The sequence below is a fragment of the Pelodiscus sinensis genome, chromosome 3 (assembly GCF_049634645.1).
Source record: "Pelodiscus sinensis isolate JC-2024 chromosome 3, ASM4963464v1, whole genome shotgun sequence".
In the NCBI taxonomy this organism is placed as follows: Eukaryota; Metazoa; Chordata; order Testudines; family Trionychidae; genus Pelodiscus; species Pelodiscus sinensis.
Genome location: NC_134713.1, coordinates 118,232,752 through 118,254,573, shown reverse-complemented (window position 1 = coordinate 118,254,573; position 21,822 = coordinate 118,232,752). Strand labels below are relative to the sequence as shown.

Below are 21,822 nucleotides of genomic sequence, written 5' to 3'. Positions count from 1 at the left end.
TTTTGAAGACGCTGTGGTGGGACCTCAGTTCTTAGTTGTCTGGGCCTGAGCCTGTGGAGTGCTGAGCACCCTCTTCCTATTGTTTCAATTAGAATCAAGGGCATTCAGTACCATACTGCATCTGACACTTTATAATCCACATTATTGGTCGTCTTTCTTTATTTACAATAAATTGTCTTATTATTATGTAGCATTTTATATTAAAACTAACTTAGAGTAACCAAGTCACAGTTGAATAAAATTCTGACTAGTTTTTTTTTTTTGTCTGCTTGATAACTTACGTTAAGATCACTGTCGTTGGTATAATTGATTATTTTTCTAGGTCATGTTAATTGTTAAAATGAATGAAAATAATTTATACCACTACATTTGAATTAACCTGTATACTATGACATGGGGAGATGGTGTCATGCTTTGAGACAGGCAAATTGAGGCAGAACCTTTTAAAACAAAACCCTGTGATATACCTCACAATTTCTTGTTTGTCAAGCATAACATTTTCAGAAGAGATTGCTAGTTTTGTTTGCTCATCTTGAGACGCTTTTTGTCTTGATTTATCACATGTGCTGTATGCCACTGATCCGGTTGACTTCCCTAGCATAGTTGCTCAGCATTTCTGAAATTAAGTCAAAGAGATCTCAAGTTGGGCATCTTAAATAAATGGTAATATTTGAAAACAGGTGCATATGGTGAGAGATCTTCAAATTGTGTACCATACAGGCACACTTAGAACTGCTATTTTGTAAGCATTTGCACCTTAATTTAACACATCCATTTAATGTGTAAAACTCTCTAGATGAGTATAGTTCTTGTGAGTGTTGGTGCATAGTTGTGATGTCACCCAAAACCCACAACTAACCAGTTGAAATGTAGCTTGCTGACCAGTTAGGCTTAAGTCAACAGAGGCTGTTGCAATCCCACACTGCTCCCTCTCAAACGGTTTTTTCTTTTTTTAACTGGCTCTCCTGGCAGCCCAGCTTGCTGGCGCGCTGCTGCCTGTGACTGAGCTGCTCGTTGTGAGGGAGGCAGGTGTGAGAAGCCTCTCCAATTTCAATTCAAATGGTGAGAGGAAGGTGTTTTATAGAGTACTTAAAGTAGATGTAATGCAAGACAAAGTAGTAGTCAAGTCATTTATATTTTAAAAAAAAGATATTTGCTAGTAGTAAAAGCTCTTGGCCTGTGTTTTATGGAAGGCCATCAAGAATGGGACACCGAGAGAACTACGGTAGTGCAGGCATGCAAAGGGAATCAAAGATTCAGAGGTGGCAGAATGCTACTATAGTGATCTGTGCAGCTATCAGTCTTGTATTTAATCTGATAGTGTACAAAATAGTCATTCAATCTGAGAATTATCTGGGGTGCTGATGCTCAACTCAAATTCACTATATGTGAAAGAAAACGTAGAATCAAATGAAGTAAAAACCTTAAATGAGTCAAAATGTTCCATAGAATCTCTATGGTTAGTAACTCTGTGCTCCAATAATAAGAATATAGCAGTAGGGATATATTATCAACCACCTGATCAGGACAGTGATAATAACTATGAAATGCTAAAGGAGATTAGAGAGGCTATCAAAATAAAAAAAACTAAGTAATAGCGAGGGATTTCAACTATCCCCATATTGACTGGCTACACATCATCTCCAGATGGAATGCAGAGAGAACTTTTCTTGTTACATTAAATGACTGCTTCTTGGAGCAGCTGGTTCTGGAACCCACAAAATGAGAGGCTGTTATTGATTTAGTCCTAAGTGGAACATAGGATCTGGTTCAGGAGGTAGATATAATTGTACCACTTGGAAATAGTGACCATAATAATAAAATTCAACATCCCAGAGGTGGGAAAAACACCTCAGCAGCCAGCACTGTGGCATTTAATTTTAGAAAGGGGAACTACACAAAAATGAGGAAGCTAGTTGTACAGAAATTAAAAGGTACAGTGACTAAAGTGAAATCTCTACAAGCTGCATAGAAACTTTTCAGACATCATAATAGAGGCCCAACTTCAATGTATACCCCACGTTAAAAAACACAGTAAGAGAACCAAAAAAGTGCCACTGTGGCTTAACAATTAGGAAAAGAATCCGAGAGAGAGAAAAAGACATCTTTTAAAAAGTGGAAGTCAGATTCTAGAGAGGAAAATAGAAAGGAGCCATAAACTCTGTCAAATTAAGTTTAAAAATAGAAGAAAAGCCAAAAAGGAGTTTGAAGAACAGTTAGCCAAAAACTCAGAGTAAAAGTAAAAATGTAAGTACATCAGAAGCAGGAAGCCTGCTAAACAACCAGTTGGGCCCTCGGATTATTGAGATGTTAGCACTCAAAGATGATCAAGTCATTGTGAAGAAGGTAAAAGAATTCCTTGCTGCAGTCTTTACAGTTGCAGACGTTGGGGAGATACCCAAACCTGAGCCATTCTTTTTAGGTGACAAATTTGAAGAATTATCCCAGACTGAGGTGTCATTAGAGGAGGTTTTGGAACACATTGATAAACTGAACAGTAACAAGTCACTGGGACCAGATGGCATTCACCCAAGAGTTCTGAAATAACTCAAATGTGAAATTGTTGAACCATTACTGTGGTTTGTAACCTATCCTTTAAATCAGCTTCCATACCTAATGACTGAAAGATAGCTAACATGACACCAATGTTTTAAAAGGGTTCTAGAGGTGATCCTGGCCATTACAGATGGGTAAGTCTAACATCCGTAACAGGCAAATTAGTTGAAACCAAAAAATAAAATTGAGACATGTAGATGAACATAGTTTGTTGGGAGAAAGTCAGCGTGGTTTCTGTAAAGGGAAATCATGCCTTATTAATCTTCTAGAAGCTTCAGGGGGTAGCCGAGTTAGTCTGTTATGGGGAAAAAAACAACAAATGGTCTGGTAGCACTTTATAGACTAACAAAACATGTAGATGGTCATCTGAAGAAGTGGACTGTACCCACGAAAGCTGATGATACCATCTACGTGTTTTGTTAGTCTGTAAAGTGCTACAGTTCTTTGAGGGGGTCAACAAACACGTGGAGAAGGGGGGCAGGTCCAGTGGATATAGTATACTTAGATTTCTAGAAAGCCTTTGACAAGGTCCCTTGCCAAAGGCTCTTAAGTAAAGTTGTCATGGGATAAGAAGAAAGGTCCTCTCATGGATTGATAAGTGGTTAAAACACAAGAAACAAAGGTAGGAATAAATGGTACATTTTCAGAGTGGAGAGAGGTAACTAGTGGGGTCCGCCAAGGGTCTGTCCTGGGACCAGTCCTATTCAACTTATTTATAAATGATCTGGAGACGGGTAAATAGTGAGGTGGCAAAATTTGCAGATGATACCAAACTGTCAAGATAGTTAGGACCAAAACAGACTGTGAAGAGCTTCAAAAAGATCTCTCCAAACTAACTGATTGGTCAACAAAATGGCAAATGAAATTTAATATTGATAAATGTAAAGTAATGCACATTGCAAAAAATAATCCCAATCATACATATGATATGATGGGGACTAATTTATCTACAACTACAGGCAGTCCCCGAGTTACGCGGATCCGACTTATGTCGGATCCGCAGTTACGAACGGGGCCGTTCCTCTCCCTGGTCTCCAGCAGACCAGGGAGAGGAAGCAAAGCGGCGGAACACGTGGGCAGCGGACAGAGCTGTCCGCTGCCCACGCGCTCCGAGGCTTGGCTGTGCTTTGCTCTGCTTTGCCCCCCCCCCCCCCCCCCCGGTCTGCAGACCAGGGGGACGGGGGCAAAGCAGAGCCAAGCCGCGGAGCGCCCGGCCAGCTGACAGCCCAGACGCGTCTGGGCTGTCCGCTGCCCGCGTGTTCTACCGCTTTGCTCCCCGTCCCCCTGGTCTGCAGACCAGAGGGACGGGGAGCAAAGCCACGGAGCCCGAGGGCAGCAGGACAGCCACGACGCGTCTGGGCTGTCCCGCTGCCCCCGTGCTCCGTGGCTTTGCTCCGGACACCTGTGGTACAGCAGCTGGGGCGCTGCCAGTTGGTCCCGTAGCGCCGCTCTGGGCGCTACTGGACCAACCGGGCAGCACCCCAGCTGTTCTGCCCCAGGCATCCTGATTCAGCCACTGCTGGTCAGATTCAGCAGCGGCTGAATCAGGACGCCTGGGGCAGAGCAGCTTGGGTGCTGCTGGGTTGGTCCAGTAGCGCCGAGGAGCGGCGGCGCTACTGGACCAACCCAGCAGCACCCCAGCTGCTCTGCCCCAGGCGTCCCCAAGTCAGCCGCTGCTGAAACTGACCAGTGGCTGACTACATGAAGCCCCTGCCCCGGGCTTCCTGGAATCAGCCGCTGATCAGTTTCAGCAGCAGCTGTCTTGGGGATGCCTGGGGTTCTTAAGTTGAATCTGTATGTAAGTCAGAACTGGCATCCAGATTCAGCCGCTGTTGAAACTGATCAGTTTCAGCAGCGGCTGAATCTGGACGCCAGTTCCGACTTACATACAGATTCAACTTAAGAACAAACCTACAGTCCCTATCTTGTACGTAACCCGGGGACTGCCTGTACTCGAGATAAAGATCTTGGAGTCATTGTGGATAGTCTCTGAAAATATCCACTCAGTTGGCAGTGGTAGTCAAAAAAACACACAGAATATTTGGAATTATTAAAAAACGGATAGAGAATAAGGCAGAACATTGTATTGCCTCTATTTAAAACCATGGTACATCCACATCTTGATTACTGCATACAGATGTTGTCGCCTAATCTCAAAAAAGATATATTGGCATTGGAAAAGATTCAGAAAAGGGCAACAAAAATTATCAGGGTTTGGAACGGGTCCTATATGAAGAGAAATTAAAAGGACTTGGCGTTTTAATCTTATAAAAGAGAAGACTAAGGGGGTATATGATAGAGGTCTATAAAATCTTGACTGATGTGGAAAAGGTAAATAAGGAAAAGTTATTTACTTGTTCCCACAAAATAAGAACATGGGGTCACAAATTAAATTAATAGGCAGCAGGTTTAAAACAATCAAAAGTAAGTATTTCTTCAGTCAACCTGTGGAACTCCTTGTCTGAGGATGTGGTGAAGGCTAGGACTTTAACAGGGTTCAAAAAAGAGCTAGATAGATTCATGGAGGTTAGGTCCATCAATAGCTGTTAGCCAGGATGGGTAGGAAGGGTGTCCCTAGCCTCTGTTTGTCTGGAAATGGATGACACTAATTAAAATGGAAATATACCAGTTTAATTTGCCTCCCTCTTCTATCTATTATATTGTTGTTTGTATGATTGCTTAATAAATGCATAAATGATGATTACCTGTTGTGTTCCCTCTCTGAGGCATCTGGCATTGGCCACTGTTGGCAGACAGGATACTGCGCTAGATGGACCTTTGGTCTGATCCAGTAGAGCCGTTTTTATGTTTGTTGAAATTCACTTTACTGCTAAAAAAAAGTAGGGTTGTCAAGCAATTGAGAAATTGTAATTGCATGATTTTAAAAACTATGCAGCTGATTGCACTTTTAATCACACTAAATGCTCTTTTAATCACACTAAATGCTATTAGAATACCATTTATTGAAATATTTTTGGCATTTTCTATTTTCTCAAATATAGGGTTCGGGAGAGGCATGGGGCTTCAGCCCTATGTCATTGCCTCCACCCTGCCCACAATTGGCATGCAATTGATATGCAATTGACATGTTGCTTGTGCTCTGGTCAACATTATCCTTTTGGTTTGTGTGAAGATTTAAAGTATTGGTTTTGTCTAAAGAAGCCCTTAATAGGTTGGCTTCAGGTTAGCTTCAGAAACTGCTTCTCTCTAATGTTGGTCATGGCAGTTCTGGTCAGCCAAGGGTTTTAAATTATCAATCCTCTAGTTTAAACAAGAGGGCTTGCTGCAAGGTGCTCTTGGGAGTGAGATGCTTGATTCAAACATACTTTCTCTTGTCCTTGCATGTGTTTGGTCTGCCAGCTGAGGTTTGTTGACTAAGACTCTCTTAACTGTTATGATTGGAGTGTGAGTGGGATAAGTGAGAGAGTATTTTCTTAGTAGTTTGGGAGGGATTGTGGATATTGGTCCAGTATGACTTCATGGATAACTTCCTTTCACATAATGTACAGGAGCCTCAAACTTGGAAATCATGGGTTTTAATGAAACTGGAAGTCTTCCTTCTATACCATAACATAATAAGCATCTATACAATTAAAGCTAAAAAGTACCTGAAAATAGGCCGCTTACACAATGTTGTCTGTAGAAATGTTGATGGGGATTTATTTTCACATCTCTACAATAATATTGGGGCATCTCCGATACATTATTGGCAAGTGAGATGTAGTAATCTAGAGGGAGGTATTCATCTACTGGATAGCTAGTGTAGTCTCTGTCTATAGTATATGACCATCATAGGTCATTGTGACTTGCCTTTCACTTGAAATTTATAGCTTACATTTATTTTCAGGCATACTAATCTGGATGGACTAGCAACTGAAAGTATGAACAATTGTTTTTCTTGTGCAGGGGACAGGATTTCTTTGGCTTCCCTCAGGGCTGAAACTTTTTGCAGTGTTTTACACCATAGGAAATATTTCTGCATTAGTCAGGTATGCATTATTTTCCTAATTACTACTAATAAGTTCTGCTATTTTAGAATCTGAAATTCTAGCTGCCAGATTGTGTTTAACATTGAATATTTAAATGTGAAGAACAATACTGTTGGTAATTTCAGGTTATATGTATTTTGAACTTCAGATTTTCATGATATTTGTACACTAATTAAAATGGAAATACACCAGTTACTTATTTGTCTCTCTCTTCTACCCAGTTGTATTGTTGTTCATATGATTGTTTCATAAATGCATCCTGATTTTGCTTTAAGTAAAAGCTTTATCTGGCATGACTGGGGAATGGAGAGGTGTTGGTTTGCCAAATATTCTGCTGCAGGAGAAGTAGAGGGCTCCAGCCAGTGGTGCACGCTCTTGTGTGAGGCCCGAGGATGCGGGGTTTGAGATGCAGGAGGGGGCTAGGGCACAGGAAGGGTTTTGGGTGCCAACTCTGGGCAGGGCTCACCTTGGGCAGCTCCCTGTAAGTAGTGTGTTGCTACTGCTCCTTCGTAGAGTTGTGGCTAGGCACCTCTGCGTGTTGCCTTTGCAGGCACCGTACCTGCAGCTCCTGTTGGCCGCAGCTCCTGTTGGCCACAGTTCCTGGCCATTGGAACTGCAGAACCAAGGGTGGACATAGAAACCTTGTGACTGTTCCTCTGAGTAAGAGTAGCAAGGACATATCACTGCTTCTGGGGAGTCATGGAGAGATAGGGAGGAAGCTTGCCAGCCAGTGTTCCCTCAAAGGCTTTTCCATCCATGAGCAGAATGAGTTTTGTCTTGTGCGCCAATATTGAGATGATGTGCGCTTGTTTGGATGTGTGCCACTGTAGTGCCCAAGTTTGTAACAAATATCTTATATATTTTTAAAAGTTATGGACAAAAGAATATTAAAACAAGGGATAATTAACAAGGTGAATGACTTTAGATGTTTATTTACTATGAAGTCAAATGAAGGAAAAAATACTGCAAAACTTTCTATAGCCCACTTCCTCTGTTTATAGCACTCTCCCAGACCATCCCTCAGCTGGGGTTACGCTTCTGTTAAATCTGGGTCTCCTTTCAGCAAGACAAAACTCACTACGCTCATGGATTGGAAGTCTTAGAGGGAACACTGTTCCCCTGCAGCATTCTTTTAAGTGAATTAGGAAAATATCTAGGGTCTAGCTCTAGTGGACCCAGAGGGGCCCTGATAACCATCTTCAAATACGTTAAAACTGTTAGAGGGGATGAGGATCAATTGTTTTCCACATATACTGATGGTAGGACAAGTCATGTCCCCAATCTGCAGCAAGGCAGACTTGATGACCTCGCAATATCCCTTCAAGACCTACAGTTCTAAGATTTTGGACATTTAAAGCAACAGGTGTATTAAAGAAAATGTTCACATAGCGATGCTAGATTAAATACAACTTAAATTAACTACTCATGGTTTTTTACTTTTGAGGTATCGCTTTAATAGCCATCAAAGAATTATTGTAATAAGGAGTGATTATAACCTATCATCTTTAAGAGTATTAAATTAACCCATATGGATATCTGGCTCAACCTTCAAATGATAAATCATCAACCCATGCCCCTCTGTGTAACCCCTCCCTCCTCCCATCCTGCCCCTGCAATCTCCTTCACCTCCCTCCTGTGTCCCCAGTGCATATATCGGCATGGTAGCAATGTTGGGACTCTCAGCCCGCTGGGAGTATCTCTGGGGCGAGGAGATGCGGGGTGGGGACAGAGTCTCTTCCCTATCTGTCCCAGTCCTTTGCCTGCAGGATGGGAATGGGGCGGCCAGAACTCGGGGCTGGCTCCAGCCTGCAGTGAGCAGTGTGGCACAGCCTGGGCCCTGGATCTGCAGAGCGGGCCCAACCTCACCTCCTCCCAAAGGAGGAAGCTTGTATCGCAGGGGGAGGAGTGTTACCCTTTAGCTTCCTGGAACTTCACGCCCAGATTGTAGCCCCAGGAATGCTTGTGCCTCACCTGCCCTGCCTTCCCCAACAGCTCTGGCCCCCAGAGCAGCCTCATTCAACCATGTGGCCTCATTGGCCAGGCTGCGTGGCTGCCACAGAGCAGGAACTGGGGGCCGTGTTGAGACTGCTCCAGCAGGGACAGCCTCACCGTAGCTGAGCCAGAACACACCACTCACTTTCCAGCAGGAAAGCGAGTGGTAAGTGCTGCTTTGCAAAGGAAGTGGGCAGGCACAGAATTTTTTGTGCATGGCCGTGCAGGTGTGCACCTTAGAGGGAACACTGCTTCCAGCCCAATTTCAGTAATTAATCACTAATGTAGACATCTGAGTATAGGCATCTTATGATAGGAAGTGTCCTGTTTTTCATTATATTAAAAAAAAAAAAAAAAAAAAAGCTAGTCCAGTTTCCCTTATCCACTGGTCCCCTTGTCTCCAACACATTACATCATTTGCTTGCTACATGATTAGTAAAAGAGTAGTCCAGTAGTTGACTACCCGATAAGCCTAGGCTTATCAGGCAGTCAAGTTGATGACTAGCATTCATTCCTTCTTCTCCCACTGCCTCTATACCTATATCAGAGGCAGCAAGGAGTGCAGAGAGGTTTGTGGGGAGAGGAAGCAGGAGCTGGCTTAAAAGTTGGTTCCCCCCAGCACAGTCTTCTCTGTAGTTTGGAGGAGGGTGCAGGGACAGACTGGGAAGGCAGAGGCACAGCAGGGAACCCAGTGCAAAGGCAGAGATTCAGCAGTTGGCAGAGTCGATATTTCCAAGGCAGAGAGAGGCACAGCAGTTGTGATGTGGCACGAGTAGGGACTGTAACAGTCCCAGGTTCCCTGCTGTGCTTTGGCCTGTGAAAGAGCAGCTCTTACTAAATTTCAAAGGCAGAGATCGGGAGGAGGAGGAGGGGAGAACCTGCTGCTGGAAGCAGGGCTGGACTGGGGCATCGGGGGAGGGGGAGTCGTCTCGTCGGGGGAGCAGGGCTGACTGGGGGGTAGGGGGTGGGAAATGGGCTGCCAGAAGTAGGGGGCTGGGGGGAGTACTGACCTGGGCACATGCAGACCTGGGCACACAAGTGAGTCTGACCCTGGGGGTTCCATTTTGCGCCCGCGCCCCCCCCCCCCCCTCCGCATAGCCTCCCTCGAGTAGTTGCGAACTGCCTGGCTAGCAGACACACTCACGCACCATGAGCACATCTGCCAGCCAGGCAGTTCGCAGCTAAGGATTGATACACCTAATAATAATAAAACTTACCTAATTAGAAAATACTGGACATTTTATATGTCCGGTATTTTCTCAATTTGGTTTCTGGACAAAACCCTCAAATACCGGACTGTTGAGTACAAAACTGGACACCTGGCAACCCTACCACTCCTTGCACCCTCCCTCCTAGCCAGATACCCTACCCCCAGTCTGCTCCTGCTCCCACCTCCTGGAGTGCCCATGCGGTGCTGGGTCCCCCAAGCCCTGGCCCAGGCTGGGCAGAGGATGCAGCTGGGTGAGACACTGAAAATGTATTAATTTTTAATTCCTTTTTTTATGTGCGTTTCTATTTTTGGGCTGCAAAAAACAGTACAGGCAGTCCCCGGGTTACATGGATCCGACTTACATCAGATCCCTACTTACAAACGGGGTGAGGCAACCCCGCACTAGCTGCTTCCCCCCAGCAGACCAGGGAGACACGAAGCTAGCGTCCCTCCCCTCCACAGCAGACCAAGGAGACGCGGAGCGGCTTTTCTCAGCAGACACCTCAGCTTGAGAATAAAGGACTGAGGGAAGTGAGGTGTGGGAGAATAAAACTGAGCTCTGGAGAAATGTTTGGCTAGAGTTTCCCCTACAATATGTACCAGTTCCGACTTACATACAAATTCAACTTAAGAACAAACCTACAGTCCCTATCTTGTACGTAACCCGGGGACTGCCTGTACTGGAAAAAAAAATAGGTTTAACTCAAGTAAAAAGTTTGGGAAACCCTATTCTAGCCAGCTTTCTAGCCATCTTACAGTCCATTTATCCAATCCATATTCCCTTAACTTGCTGGCAAGAATATTGTGGGTGACTGTATCAAAAGCTTTGCTAATGATGGCACTGGGGGCTTTGGGAGGACCAGAAACAACTTGTTTGAATATTCATCATTTGCTTAATGAATATGCAAATTAATGTTACCAGTCCTCCAAAAGCTGGTGAATGGGTTTACTGGTCCCTGTGTCAAAAAGTTTGGGAACCCCTGCTTTACAGAAACTAGTCAATGGGAGCTGAGAGACTTTTTTTTTTTTTTTTTTTTTTTTTTTGCTAGGGATGGGGGCAGTGTGTGAATCCTCCCCCTCCTCCCCAGGCACCCAGAGCAAAAAGCCACAGGGAGCAGCCAGACATTTTGAGCAGCCTGGCATGGCAGGTATGGAGCCTGCTTTGAGGTTTCGCAGGGCTGTTGGCTGGAAGTTGCCTAAGGCATAGTGTCCTGACCATAGCCTGCCTCTAGCATACCAGCCTGTTCCTCCCCCAACACTCTGTCCCAGGTAATCACCCCTTCTTGCCTCAGGTCACCATCTAAACCCTCTGCATTCTGTTCCTGTCCTTGCCCAGATCACAACTCCCTCTGAGACCCTGAAACTCCCCCTAACCCTCTCCCTCAGGCCAGAATCCTCTCCTGTACCCATGCCCCTTCTGGACCCTGCACCCCAAGCACCTATCCCAGATCACAACCTTTTCTTCACCCATACTCACTCTGAGACCCCACACCTCTCCTGTACCTCAGTCCCCTTCCCCAAGCTCCTTTTGGTACCCAATCTCCATCCCCTTGATCAAGTGTAGCGCTTGACCAATTTGCAAAATGTTAGAGTGGTACCCCTCCCATCAAAAATTGTCCTTTAGTCTACTTGATCTGGTGATTGAGCTCAGGCAAAGGAATGGAGTTCCCCTGTTGGCTTGACTATGTAATAATAAAAGCTTCAGAGGGGTAGCAGAGTTAGTCTGTAACTGGAAAAACTTAAACAACAAATAGTCTTGCAGCACCTTAGAGACTAACAAAACATGTAGATGGTATCATGAGCTTTTTGAGGGCACAGCCCACAGAAATGGGTTGTGCCCACAAAAGCTCATGATGCCATCTACATGTTTTGTTACTCTCTAAGGTGCTTCAAGGCTATTTTTTGTAGTTGCTGTTTTTTAAATATAACAACATATTTTCACTGCCTGGAAGCTCAGAAGAGGTTGGAGTTTTTGACAACTTTTACCACCAGAAACTTTTTTTTTTTTAAAGTTCTGTACAGGTTTGGCATTGGACATACCCAGCCTGATAAATCTTTCAATTTAGAACCCTTCAGGTTTCCTCAGTTCTGGTGAATTTTATTTTAAGTCAAATCTAGATTGACTTGACTCAAACTGGTGTCCCTTTGATACATATAGGAATATTTTTGAAGAGGAGATGCACATATAGGCTGATTGCTGGGATATATGTAAAGAATAGTCATCTTGGACCCTCTTACTGGTAGTTTTTGAAGTGATATGCCTTTCTCTAGCTTAAAGATTGGATGGCTTTGTTACCTGTTTTGATTCTTTGCAAAAATTAGCTGAATGTTTATTACTGTTTATTCCTTTTTTCATTAGCACATGTTTCTTGATGGGGCCTGTGAAGCAGTTGAAAAAAATGTTTGAGCCAACAAGATTAATTGCTACAGTTGTTATGCTGGTAAACTACATTTACTAATTTTTTAAAAACTTTAAAATATTACTGCATGGGCGGGGGTTGGAGGAGAGGCAGCAGATCCAAGATGGATTGGAAAGAAGAATTGCCTGATGCACAATAAGGGTACATCTACACTACGCAGCTATTTCAGAATATCGGAGGTATCCCGAAACAGCTACCCCATATCTTAACAAGTCACCTGTTACTTCAAAATATTTTTTGAAATAACGGGCATGCTATTTTGGCATCCCTGTATCCCTCATTCCACGAAGGCTAAGAGAAATTTTGAAATAGTGTGTTATTTTGAAATCTGGCACTGTGTAGAAGCTTCAAATTTCAAAATAAGATAGTTTGAAATAGAATCGAAGTAAGATACGCAATTTGTGTAGTACAAATTGCGTATCTTATTTTGAGTTAGGGTGCTGTGTAGATGCATCCTATTTTTTTATTCGATTATTATGTTCTGGATTAATAATCATTTTTTAATATTACCCAGTCTTTCTCATCAGATTCTATTTTCAGTTGCTCAAAAATTTTGCCAAACTTCATATTTTGGCTGAATTACCATGCCAGGTAATTCAGTTGAAAAGTTTTAGTACCAGGATGAGTTGGAGCAGGTATCTGAAATTTGCCAGGCTGCTTTGATGTGAGGTTGTGTCTTTTGCCATCCCTCTAAAAATTCCTCCACTCCCCACAGTTTGGCCAGATTCTAAACCTTTGTGACCTCACATTGCTTGTCATCAGTGGAGACTTGTTAGAGCATCACCGGTAAAATCAGCTGGGGCTGAGCAGAAATTTCTCAAAAGTTAAATGAAATACAGAATTACTAATCTGTAGAAAATTTGAGTTCTTGTTGCATTTGTGAATCTTTTTTTGTTTTGTTTTTTCCTGAAATGTTTGATTGGGAGCGAGTGGGGGCAGAAATTCCAGTTTCTGGTCAGCTCTAGATTCTGCCTGACTGCCACAGCGTTCCTCTGTGGTGTTGGGCTGGTCACTTCAAAAAATAAACTTTTCACACATGAGTACTAATTGTATGTTCTGAGTGCCTGACTTAAAACTCTAGGATCTAATTTGTAGAAGTGGTGAGTACTTCAGCTGCAATGGAAGTCAGTGGGAACTGTGTTCAGAACATAAAGTGCTATCTAATGCTAAGACTTGGAAAAATCAGGTTCTAGGTGTCCCCGATTGGGCACACAAAACTAATGGATACTTTGGACCTTAATTTCTCTGTCCCTTTGGAGCTTAATTTCTCTGTCCCTCAGTTCCATAGCTGTAATGTGGGGATAATACCCAGTCATCTCACAAGGTTTTGTGCAGATCAGTTCATTTAATATTTGTGAAACACTCACTGTAATGATAATGCCATAGAACTACTAATTTCCTCGTGATCCTTTCTATTTTCAGAGCACAGGCCATACGTTGAACCATGAAGTTAAAGACTATCATAATGCATATGTGCACAGAGGCCAAATTAAAAACTGCACAGACCAACCTTATTTCTGGAATTTTGTGACTTCTGAGTGCTAGACTTAACAACTTGAAAGTTACTTACATGTATTTTAATGTAATTTATGTTGTTACAGCTCTGGTTATATGCATTGTACATCTGCACAGGAAAATAGTCTTTGTTCCAAAGAATTTAAAATAGAGATGTTAAGGACTATCCGACAAACATATGCTTATCGGATACAGGCAGTCCCCGGGTTACATCAATCCGACTGATGTCAGATCCCTAGTTACAAACGGGGGGGGGGGGGGGGGTGCGGGGTGCCTCCCCCATTGTTGCCGCCTCTGGCGGCGTGGGGGGCGCTTCCCCCCAGCAGACCAGGGAGATGCAGAGCGGCTTTTCTCGCCGCGGAGGACACGGGTCTGCTGGGGGGAACAAGACACCAGCCAAAAGGGGGCACCCCAGAGCGGAAAAATTAATTTCCTAGGGAACAGCAGGAGCAGCAGGCAGTGAGACCCCATTGTGTTACAGTCCTCACCTTGGGAGCAACAGCTCTTTCCCTCTTCAGCACTAGAGCTGCAAGTATCTTGTTAGCGTCACATGAAATTAACAAGTCCTTTCCAGCCTGGCAGAGGTGAAGCTGAAAAATTACCCAGTGGTGTGGGTGGGCAAGAATGGGGAGGAGCAGGACAGAAGGGAAGAGGGGATAAGCCTCAACCCAACACCCTGGCTGGAGCGGAGCAGGGTAAGCCCCGAGGGGATGGGTCTGGTTGCAAAGTGGGTGAGTGGACAATGAGGACCCACCTGTGGCTAAACTCCTGTTCCCAACACAGAATTTTTCTTTAAAATTAATCCTGTGGATAAATTCACACACACTTTTCACAGGAAGGGATTTCCGTTTTCTGCTCAGCAGAATACAACAACAGCTTTGATTGTATCTCTATTTCACTATGTTCTCCAATGACTATTGTTTACACTTAATACCCATTTCACTGAACCATCTGTAGCAAATTCTATTTGGAACAGTAATATGCATTGAATAAACTTTTTTTATTTATAAAAAACAAAGATTCTGACTATTAAATGAATAACTGGGATCCCAGGTACCCCAAAAGGAAGATTTGGATATAGCATGAAACACTGAAACTTATGATCAATTTTTAATTAAAATATCAACCAAAAAAACCTTCATATCAAAACAGTATGTGTTTTTCTTAGAATAAGGAAGTTGTATGAGAATCAGGGTCTTTTCCACCTAACTCCAGCTCTCCCCCCCCCCCCCACCCCCAAAAAATATGTACCAGTTCCGACTTACATACAAATTCAACTTAAGAACAAACCTACAGTCCCTATCTTGTACGTAACCCGGGGACTGCCTGTAGTTGACTAGTTGCTCTCCCCTCCATCCCCCTTGCTGCCTCTATCTGATAGAGGCAGCAAGGGTGGGGAGAGAAGGAGGTACTTCAGAGTGGCAGCGTAGCACAGAGCCTGGGATCAGCTGTACAACGCTGCCCCTTTGAAATGCCACGGTGGTGTTTCAAAGGGGAAGCGCCATCCTATCGACTCATCGAATAGTCAATGCAAAAATGCATTAACTATTCGATTAGTGAATTACTCGATACTTAGCATCCTTAATTTAAAATGGGACTAAAGTGAGAAAAATGGAAACATTGCAGACAATAATGACTATTTACACATTATTTGTTCCTTTAGAACAACCTTTTTAATATTGGGGACTGGTAAACCTATTCAGTCTACCTATTCAGTCTTTTTTGGTGAACCAGCCTTGTTTTATTTGAATATTCATTATGCAAATAATGAATATGGAAATAAAATGTTGCCAATCCACCCAAAGCCCTGGCCCCCAGAGCCCACTAGTGCCAGCCCTACCCCTAGAATCCTTCACCCTTCCACTATCCCCTAGTGCCATCCCCTGCACCCAACCCTCTGTGCCAGTCTCCCATCCTCAGAGCGCTGCAGTGCCAGCCCCTATCTCTACCACCTCAGTGTCATCTCCCCACCCCTACGAACTCTCCCACAAGATCCCCCAGTTCCAGACGCCTGTTTCTAGAGCCCCACTGCACCCAGCCTCCCCAGCCCCCAATATTAGCCCCATCCCCAGAGCCTCCAGTGCCAGTTCCTGTTCCTAAAGCCCCCTGCTCCCAGAGCCCACCCTGTTCCCAAAGCTCCCCACCTCATGAGCCCCCCCAGTACTAGCACTGCTTCTGGAGCCCCCAGTGCCTTCTCTGCTTCCTTCACCTAGTCCTACGTTGCCTCAAAGCCCCCAGCTGAGCACAGCTGCTTGGGTTGCAGCTGCTCTGGATGCTAGGGCTAGGGAATGCAGCCCAGCTCTTCCCCTTCCACCCCAGCGTTTGGGAGAGGTGCATCCTGACCCTGTGCCTCAGCCAACCAGCACCGGGCAGGGGTGGGGTCTCCTCCCAACCACAGAAGAGCAGTTCCCTGCACAGGGAACCACTCTTCAGCAGCTGAGAGGAGACCCCGCACTGTGCAGCCCTCCCGCCCCAGGGGAAAGGTGTTGGTTGGCTGAGAAGTGGGGCAGAACACGCCTCTCTCAACAACCATGGCAGGCTGGAGGTGCTGGGTGGTGGTCCCCAGGAGAGCCGGTCTGCAGATCGGCTGTTAAGAACCGTAGCTTTAGAAGTCACGTAAGACTTGTCTACATATACACATAATTTGCTGCAAAATGGGTTATATACATGTCTACCACCGGCATTCTGCTATCCATGTGGACCTTGCTGCCATGCTCCAGAAGTTCTCTAGTGAACTTTAATCTATTCTGTTTTGAAACAGGAGCCAGATTCAAGTGCTTTAGGAAACTGATAGTGCATGGGTATTTAGATGGATATTTTAGCAAGCTGCAGACTAGTGTGGGGCGATTTTACACTCCAGTTTGTCACTATTCATGTAGGCATTTCAGTGAGCACAGTTTTAGTGGAGCGAAGAGGATGGAAAACAGATTAGGGGAAATCGTTAGATGACTAAATCAAGGCAACAGTGAACTATACGCTGTTGCATTTTATACTTGATAAATTCTGGGATTATAAACCATTTTATTTGTAATCACTTAATTGTAATGCTACACCTTTCCTTGCTGTAACATTATATAGAAAGGGTAGCTGGAAAGCATAAATGTGAAAAACATGTAGAGAAAAACTGTGCATTATAGAGACAATATTTCTAGCAAGATATTTAAGCTCTTCTTGGCCTGTACTTTGCTTTGAAGTTAACACTGTTTACAATTGCAAAACTCTTGGGATTTTAATTAGAACAACAAACTATTCTGTTCATTAATCTGGCCCTTACATTATTTGGCATTGCGTATTGCAAGATACTGAAGTTAATTATACTTGGCATCCTCCTTTGTCCTATTAAAATGCAAACAGGCCACTGATAGGAAATAACAGCCACATACGTAGCTTGAAGTTTCATATGAGCTTTCTTTATTGAATACAAAGCTCCCTAGTGGGCCTTTTTTCACTATTACTGGAAGATAAAAACATTGGCAAAAACAAAGTCTGTGTTTGCCAAATACTATAATTGTGAATGGATGTTTTAAACAATGGATTGTGCATCGTTATGCTGGTGACTGTTCTGTCAAGGATGGGTATTCTAAATTTTAGATTCACAGTAACATTCTTTGTGGCATTAATTCTCAGGATTAAGTTCAGAGTGTTGATGCTAAAGAAAAGTCTATTACTGGTGTCCTTGTTTCAGATAATTAATTTGAAAATGCTGATAACTTATTGAGAACATATGTAAACTATTTGCTTCATGGAATATTTGCACATTACAGACACTGATTTTTTTCTTTGTTCCTCAGTTATGTTTGATATGCACCCTGTGTGCTGTATTCTGGGTAAGTGATGAACTCAAACCCTTTGTCCTTTTTAAGAGCAAGCTGGCTTTCATAGGTTTTTGGCTTTGGCAATACTCTGTATTTCATCTAATACTTTAGAATAGTTCTAGGACTGTGTCATTAAAGTTCTCATCCCACGAGGAATAACGGGGCTGCCAACAAAGGGCTTTGATGTCGGCAGGGGAGCGTCCAGACTAGCGCACTGAGCGGACAAACAGCTGATGAGCTGTTTGTCGGCTCAGCGCGGCAGCCATGTAAATTTAAATGAAGCGGCGATTATTTAAATCGCCGCTTCATTTCCCTTTGCCTACAACCCTCATCTACATGGCTCCATCGATGGAGCCATGTAGTCTAGACACAGCCTAATGTTGCTGAGACTGTGTATTGATGGTGATTATAAAGGAGATGATAGTTGGGTTATTGGAACAGGTTGTTGTGAAGTTTCAGAAATAGGGAAGACTTGACTATCAAAGGTGATAATTAGCTGTCTTCAGCTGAAATGATCAAATTTTTCTAACAATTGTTATAGTTATTGCATAGTGTAAGGAAGCTCTGTTTAAGCACACACACCACTTAATTAAGGAGACTGATCATTGTGGATCAGCGAAGGTTTTGGAGTGAACTTCTAGTTGCTAAACTAATTTATTTTGTATAAATCAATTTTAATCTGCAGTGTTTCTTTTGTTTTAGTGGGGTAAGAAAGGCTTGGCCCTGCTATTCTGCATCCTCCAGTTCTTAGCAATGACCTGGTAAGGTTTTCTGCACATCATCTTGAATTGTTTTACTTGCTACATAAACTTGTCATGTATTTAAGAGGTACATGTGAAAATACTTAATGTAGATAAGGCCTAATTCTGCCCACAAGTCACATATTGCTCTAATTTAAATTGCATATGTGCAGTTGGGCAGGATTTAGCTCAAAATACCTTGCAGAAAAGTGTTTTGTAGCTATAGATATCTGCTGTAGGACTACTTGTGGGTGGTGGTGGGTGGGTTTTATTTTTATTTTTATTTTTAGTTCCAGACTAACATGGCTACCCCTTTGAAAATTGTAGAAAATGTGGTGATTAATTTACTGGGTCTGAGAGAGTGATGGGTAAGGTGCCCTGGTGAAAGGTGGAACATCCAGAGTTCCCTTGTTCTGACTGTTGAAATATTTAATACAAGTAAAGTGCACCAGCTTCAATTATGAGAGACTAACAGGGCACTATATCAGAATATGCCATAGCTCAGTGGTTAGAGTACTCTCCTAAAACATGGAAAACCCTTGTTCAAGTCTTTCCTCTCCCTCAAGAGAGGATTGTTAGGGGGGATTGAACCCAGATCTCCCACGTCCCAGATCTGCACCAGTTTAAAAGTTAAGGAAGGTACAGCCACCTACTCTTCTTCTGGCAGGATTTTGACTGGGGACTGATGTGAGAGGCATACTCTGAACTAGGGATCATAGAATCCTAGAATACTAGGACTGGAAGGGACCTCGAGAGGTCATGTTCAGTTGTGGTTAATCAGGTATTGGAGTAGTGGATAGAATTTCCATCGACTACTCGATTAGTTGATAAGGAGGCAGGGGAACGCTTACTACTATTACGTTTAAACTGCAGAGCTGTAGCAAAGTTAGCTCTCGGAGGCAGCATAAGCCGGGACTAAGCAGTCGCTAAACTACAGAACCGCAGCATCCCGAAGTCGGTGCAAACCAGGACTGGTTAGTCTGGCTTGTGCCAGCCCCAGAAGCTAACCCTGCTGCAGGCTCTTACTACATTTTAAAATGCAGAGCCACAGTGGGGTTAGCTCCTGGGGCGGCACGAGTTTGGACTGAACAGTCCCAGCTTGATCCAGCTCCTGGACCCTGCAGCTCTGCCCCCTCCAGTCGCCCCCAGTGGAGATAGTGCTGGAAGGAACCAGCTTTTAAGTCTGCTTCCCTCCCCCTTGCTGCTTCTGATACAGACTCGACTACTCTCTCGCATCCCTACTCAGAACACACCTATTGGATTGGGTCCCACAGGTAAGATAGGTGGACAAATACTAGAGGTCTGGCTAGCAGATCACATTGGGGATAGGCAACTGGATGGTTACAGCAAGATAAAAATGCATGAGCCAACAGGCAAAAACTTCAATACCCTGGGAACTTTCACAGCAGACAGCTGGGTGTAATGAAGGAGTAGGGTGGGAGTTATGAATCACTTTTGGTACCTGGGAAGACAGATACCTTTGTGAACCTGGGCAGTCGTGATTTTATATAGGAAAATCAGGTATGGTTTTCCTGTATTAGCACCAGGAAAGAGGGACACACTTTTTTCAAACTCTGGCCAATGTGTGATTGAAATAGCTTACAGGTTGGAGTTTAGGAAGGCAGATACTGGACAGTGAGTTCGGCTGCATGCCCAAGCTAGTGCAGGAGTGTAGTGCAGGGGTGAGGCTTTAAATCTTGAGTTCCCAGAGGTAAACAGAAGAAAATTCTGAGCTTACTGGTGAACCCTATTAGCCTGGAGGAATAAGAGAAGACATTAAGTCACTGCAGGTAGAGATGCCTTTCAGGTATACCCTTGTGTCCTTTCTCATGGGAAGAAGTGAGGATTCAGAAATAGGCTGAAGTGGGCCATCCTTGAGCTGGGGATCAGCTGTGCAACAGCTGCCCCTTGGAAATGCCACCTCTGCGTGTTTCAAAGGGTCAGCTGTGGACCCTGGGGTCAGCTGGGAACTCCCCAGCTGATCCCAGCCTCTGCATGGCATTTCCCCAGAACCTGGGGTCAGCTGCAGAGTCCCCAGCCGATTCTGGATTCAGCTGAAATGCTGCCTGGAACTGGGGTGAGCTGGAGAATCCCCCTGGTGACCCTGGACTCCATGGCTTAGAAATGCACAAGAGCTCCCGCTGGGGAGTCTTGAACATTTCAAAGCAGCCACCTGCCTGCAGCCCAGAGTCAGCAGGACTTCCTGCTGGCCCTGGGCTGTGCAGAGTTCCACATTCCTCCTTTGAAATGTATAAGAGCCCCTGCTATGGACAGGGGAGAGGCACCTTTCACCTTGCCCTGAGCTGCTATGATAAGAGATAATGGTATCTTGCTCTCTCTCCACTTGCTTCCCCCGGGCTGCTTGCATCCCAGATTGCTTAATCTCTGGCCCTACCACAGAGCCTGTGCTTCGAGTGTGCTTACCCCACAGCACACCAACCCCTTGGCCCTATATCCACCACACGTTGTCTGTGTGGAATGACTTTTGTTATATACCCCTCCACAGTGGTACTTATATCAAAAGTAATTTTGCACATGGACATAAAAAATGAGGAAACACTGCATACTACCAGGTACATACTTACATGAACTACTTTATCAAACTAAACAGTTTCTTTGTTACCTTGGTTTATGGTAGAATTGTAGGTTTTATATTGAAGATGGAAAGGAATAGTCAACTACTTGCGTTCTTCACCCCCACTCCCCTTGCTACTTCTCTATCAGAGGCAGCAAAGGGCAGGAAAGAGGAGATTAAAAGCTGCCCCCCTCCCCGCCCAGCACTGTCTCCGCAGTGCTGCCTGTCCCCTTCGCTCCTTGCTGTCAACTCTATCAAAGGCGGTGGTGGCAGGAGGACAGGGACTGCTTCTGGCTCGGCAGGCAGCTTGGCTCAGTCCTGTTTATGCTGCTCTGCAGTTTAAAAGGCAGTAGGAGCTGGGGAGCCTGCTCCCGCTCCCTGCCCCGCCCCCAGCTCCTTTTGCATTTTAAATTGCAAAGCTGCAGCAGGGTTAGGTCCCAGAAATGGCATGAACTGGGTTGCTTATCGACTAATCAAGTAGTCAATAATTCTATTAACTACTCAATTAGTTAAATACCTGTCGCTTTACTCAACTATATAAAATAGGCAGGGCTCGACAATTAATGTAATCTACTCGTCCGTGGCAAGTAGATTACAAGCTGGCACAGACGCGCAGCGCGCGGGGTTCGCCGCTGCTTGGCAAGCCCTGGAAATAGGGATGTTATCACTCTTCAAGAAACCAAGCTGAGAATTTTAAGTGATAGTACATCTCCATATTCTGTTTTGTAGTGGAATTCATAGTCAATGAAAGTTAAGTGCTACATAGCAACACACATCATAAAAAGAGACAAGAATCTCTTGGCAGTACACTTAGTTATTGAAGTATTCTTTTATTGTAAAGTGCAGAGTTTAACAGTTAATGTAATCTACTTGCCCGGGGCGAGTAGATTACAAGCTGGCACAGCACGGTCAACACATGCGCAGTGCAGTCTGCGCATGCGCAGTGCAGTCTGCGCATGCGCAGCGTGCAGAACTGCGCAGCTGGCGAGCAGAGCTTGCTGCCACTTGGT

The 21,822-nt window shown here is 44.3% G+C and overlaps 1 protein-coding gene across 3 annotated transcripts in view; it reads left to right on the top strand.

The window, feature by feature from the left end:
- SFT2D1 (SFT2 domain containing 1) overlaps positions 1-21,822 on the top strand; it is a 57,271-nt gene that overhangs the window by 18,531 nt on the left and 16,918 nt on the right. For 2 of the 3 annotated variants that reach the window (XM_075924621.1, XM_075924622.1), the window contains 4 exons: positions 6,463-6,545; positions 12,107-12,188; positions 17,474-17,509; positions 18,200-18,258. The exons of the other annotated variant lie outside the window; for it this stretch is intronic. In XM_075924621.1, the coding sequence (XP_075780736.1) occupies positions 6,463-6,545; positions 12,107-12,188; positions 17,474-17,509; positions 18,200-18,258 (260 nt within the window). The remainder of the gene's footprint in view (positions 1-6,462; positions 6,546-12,106; positions 12,189-17,473; positions 17,510-18,199; positions 18,259-21,822) is intronic. 3 annotated transcript variants of the gene reach the window in all.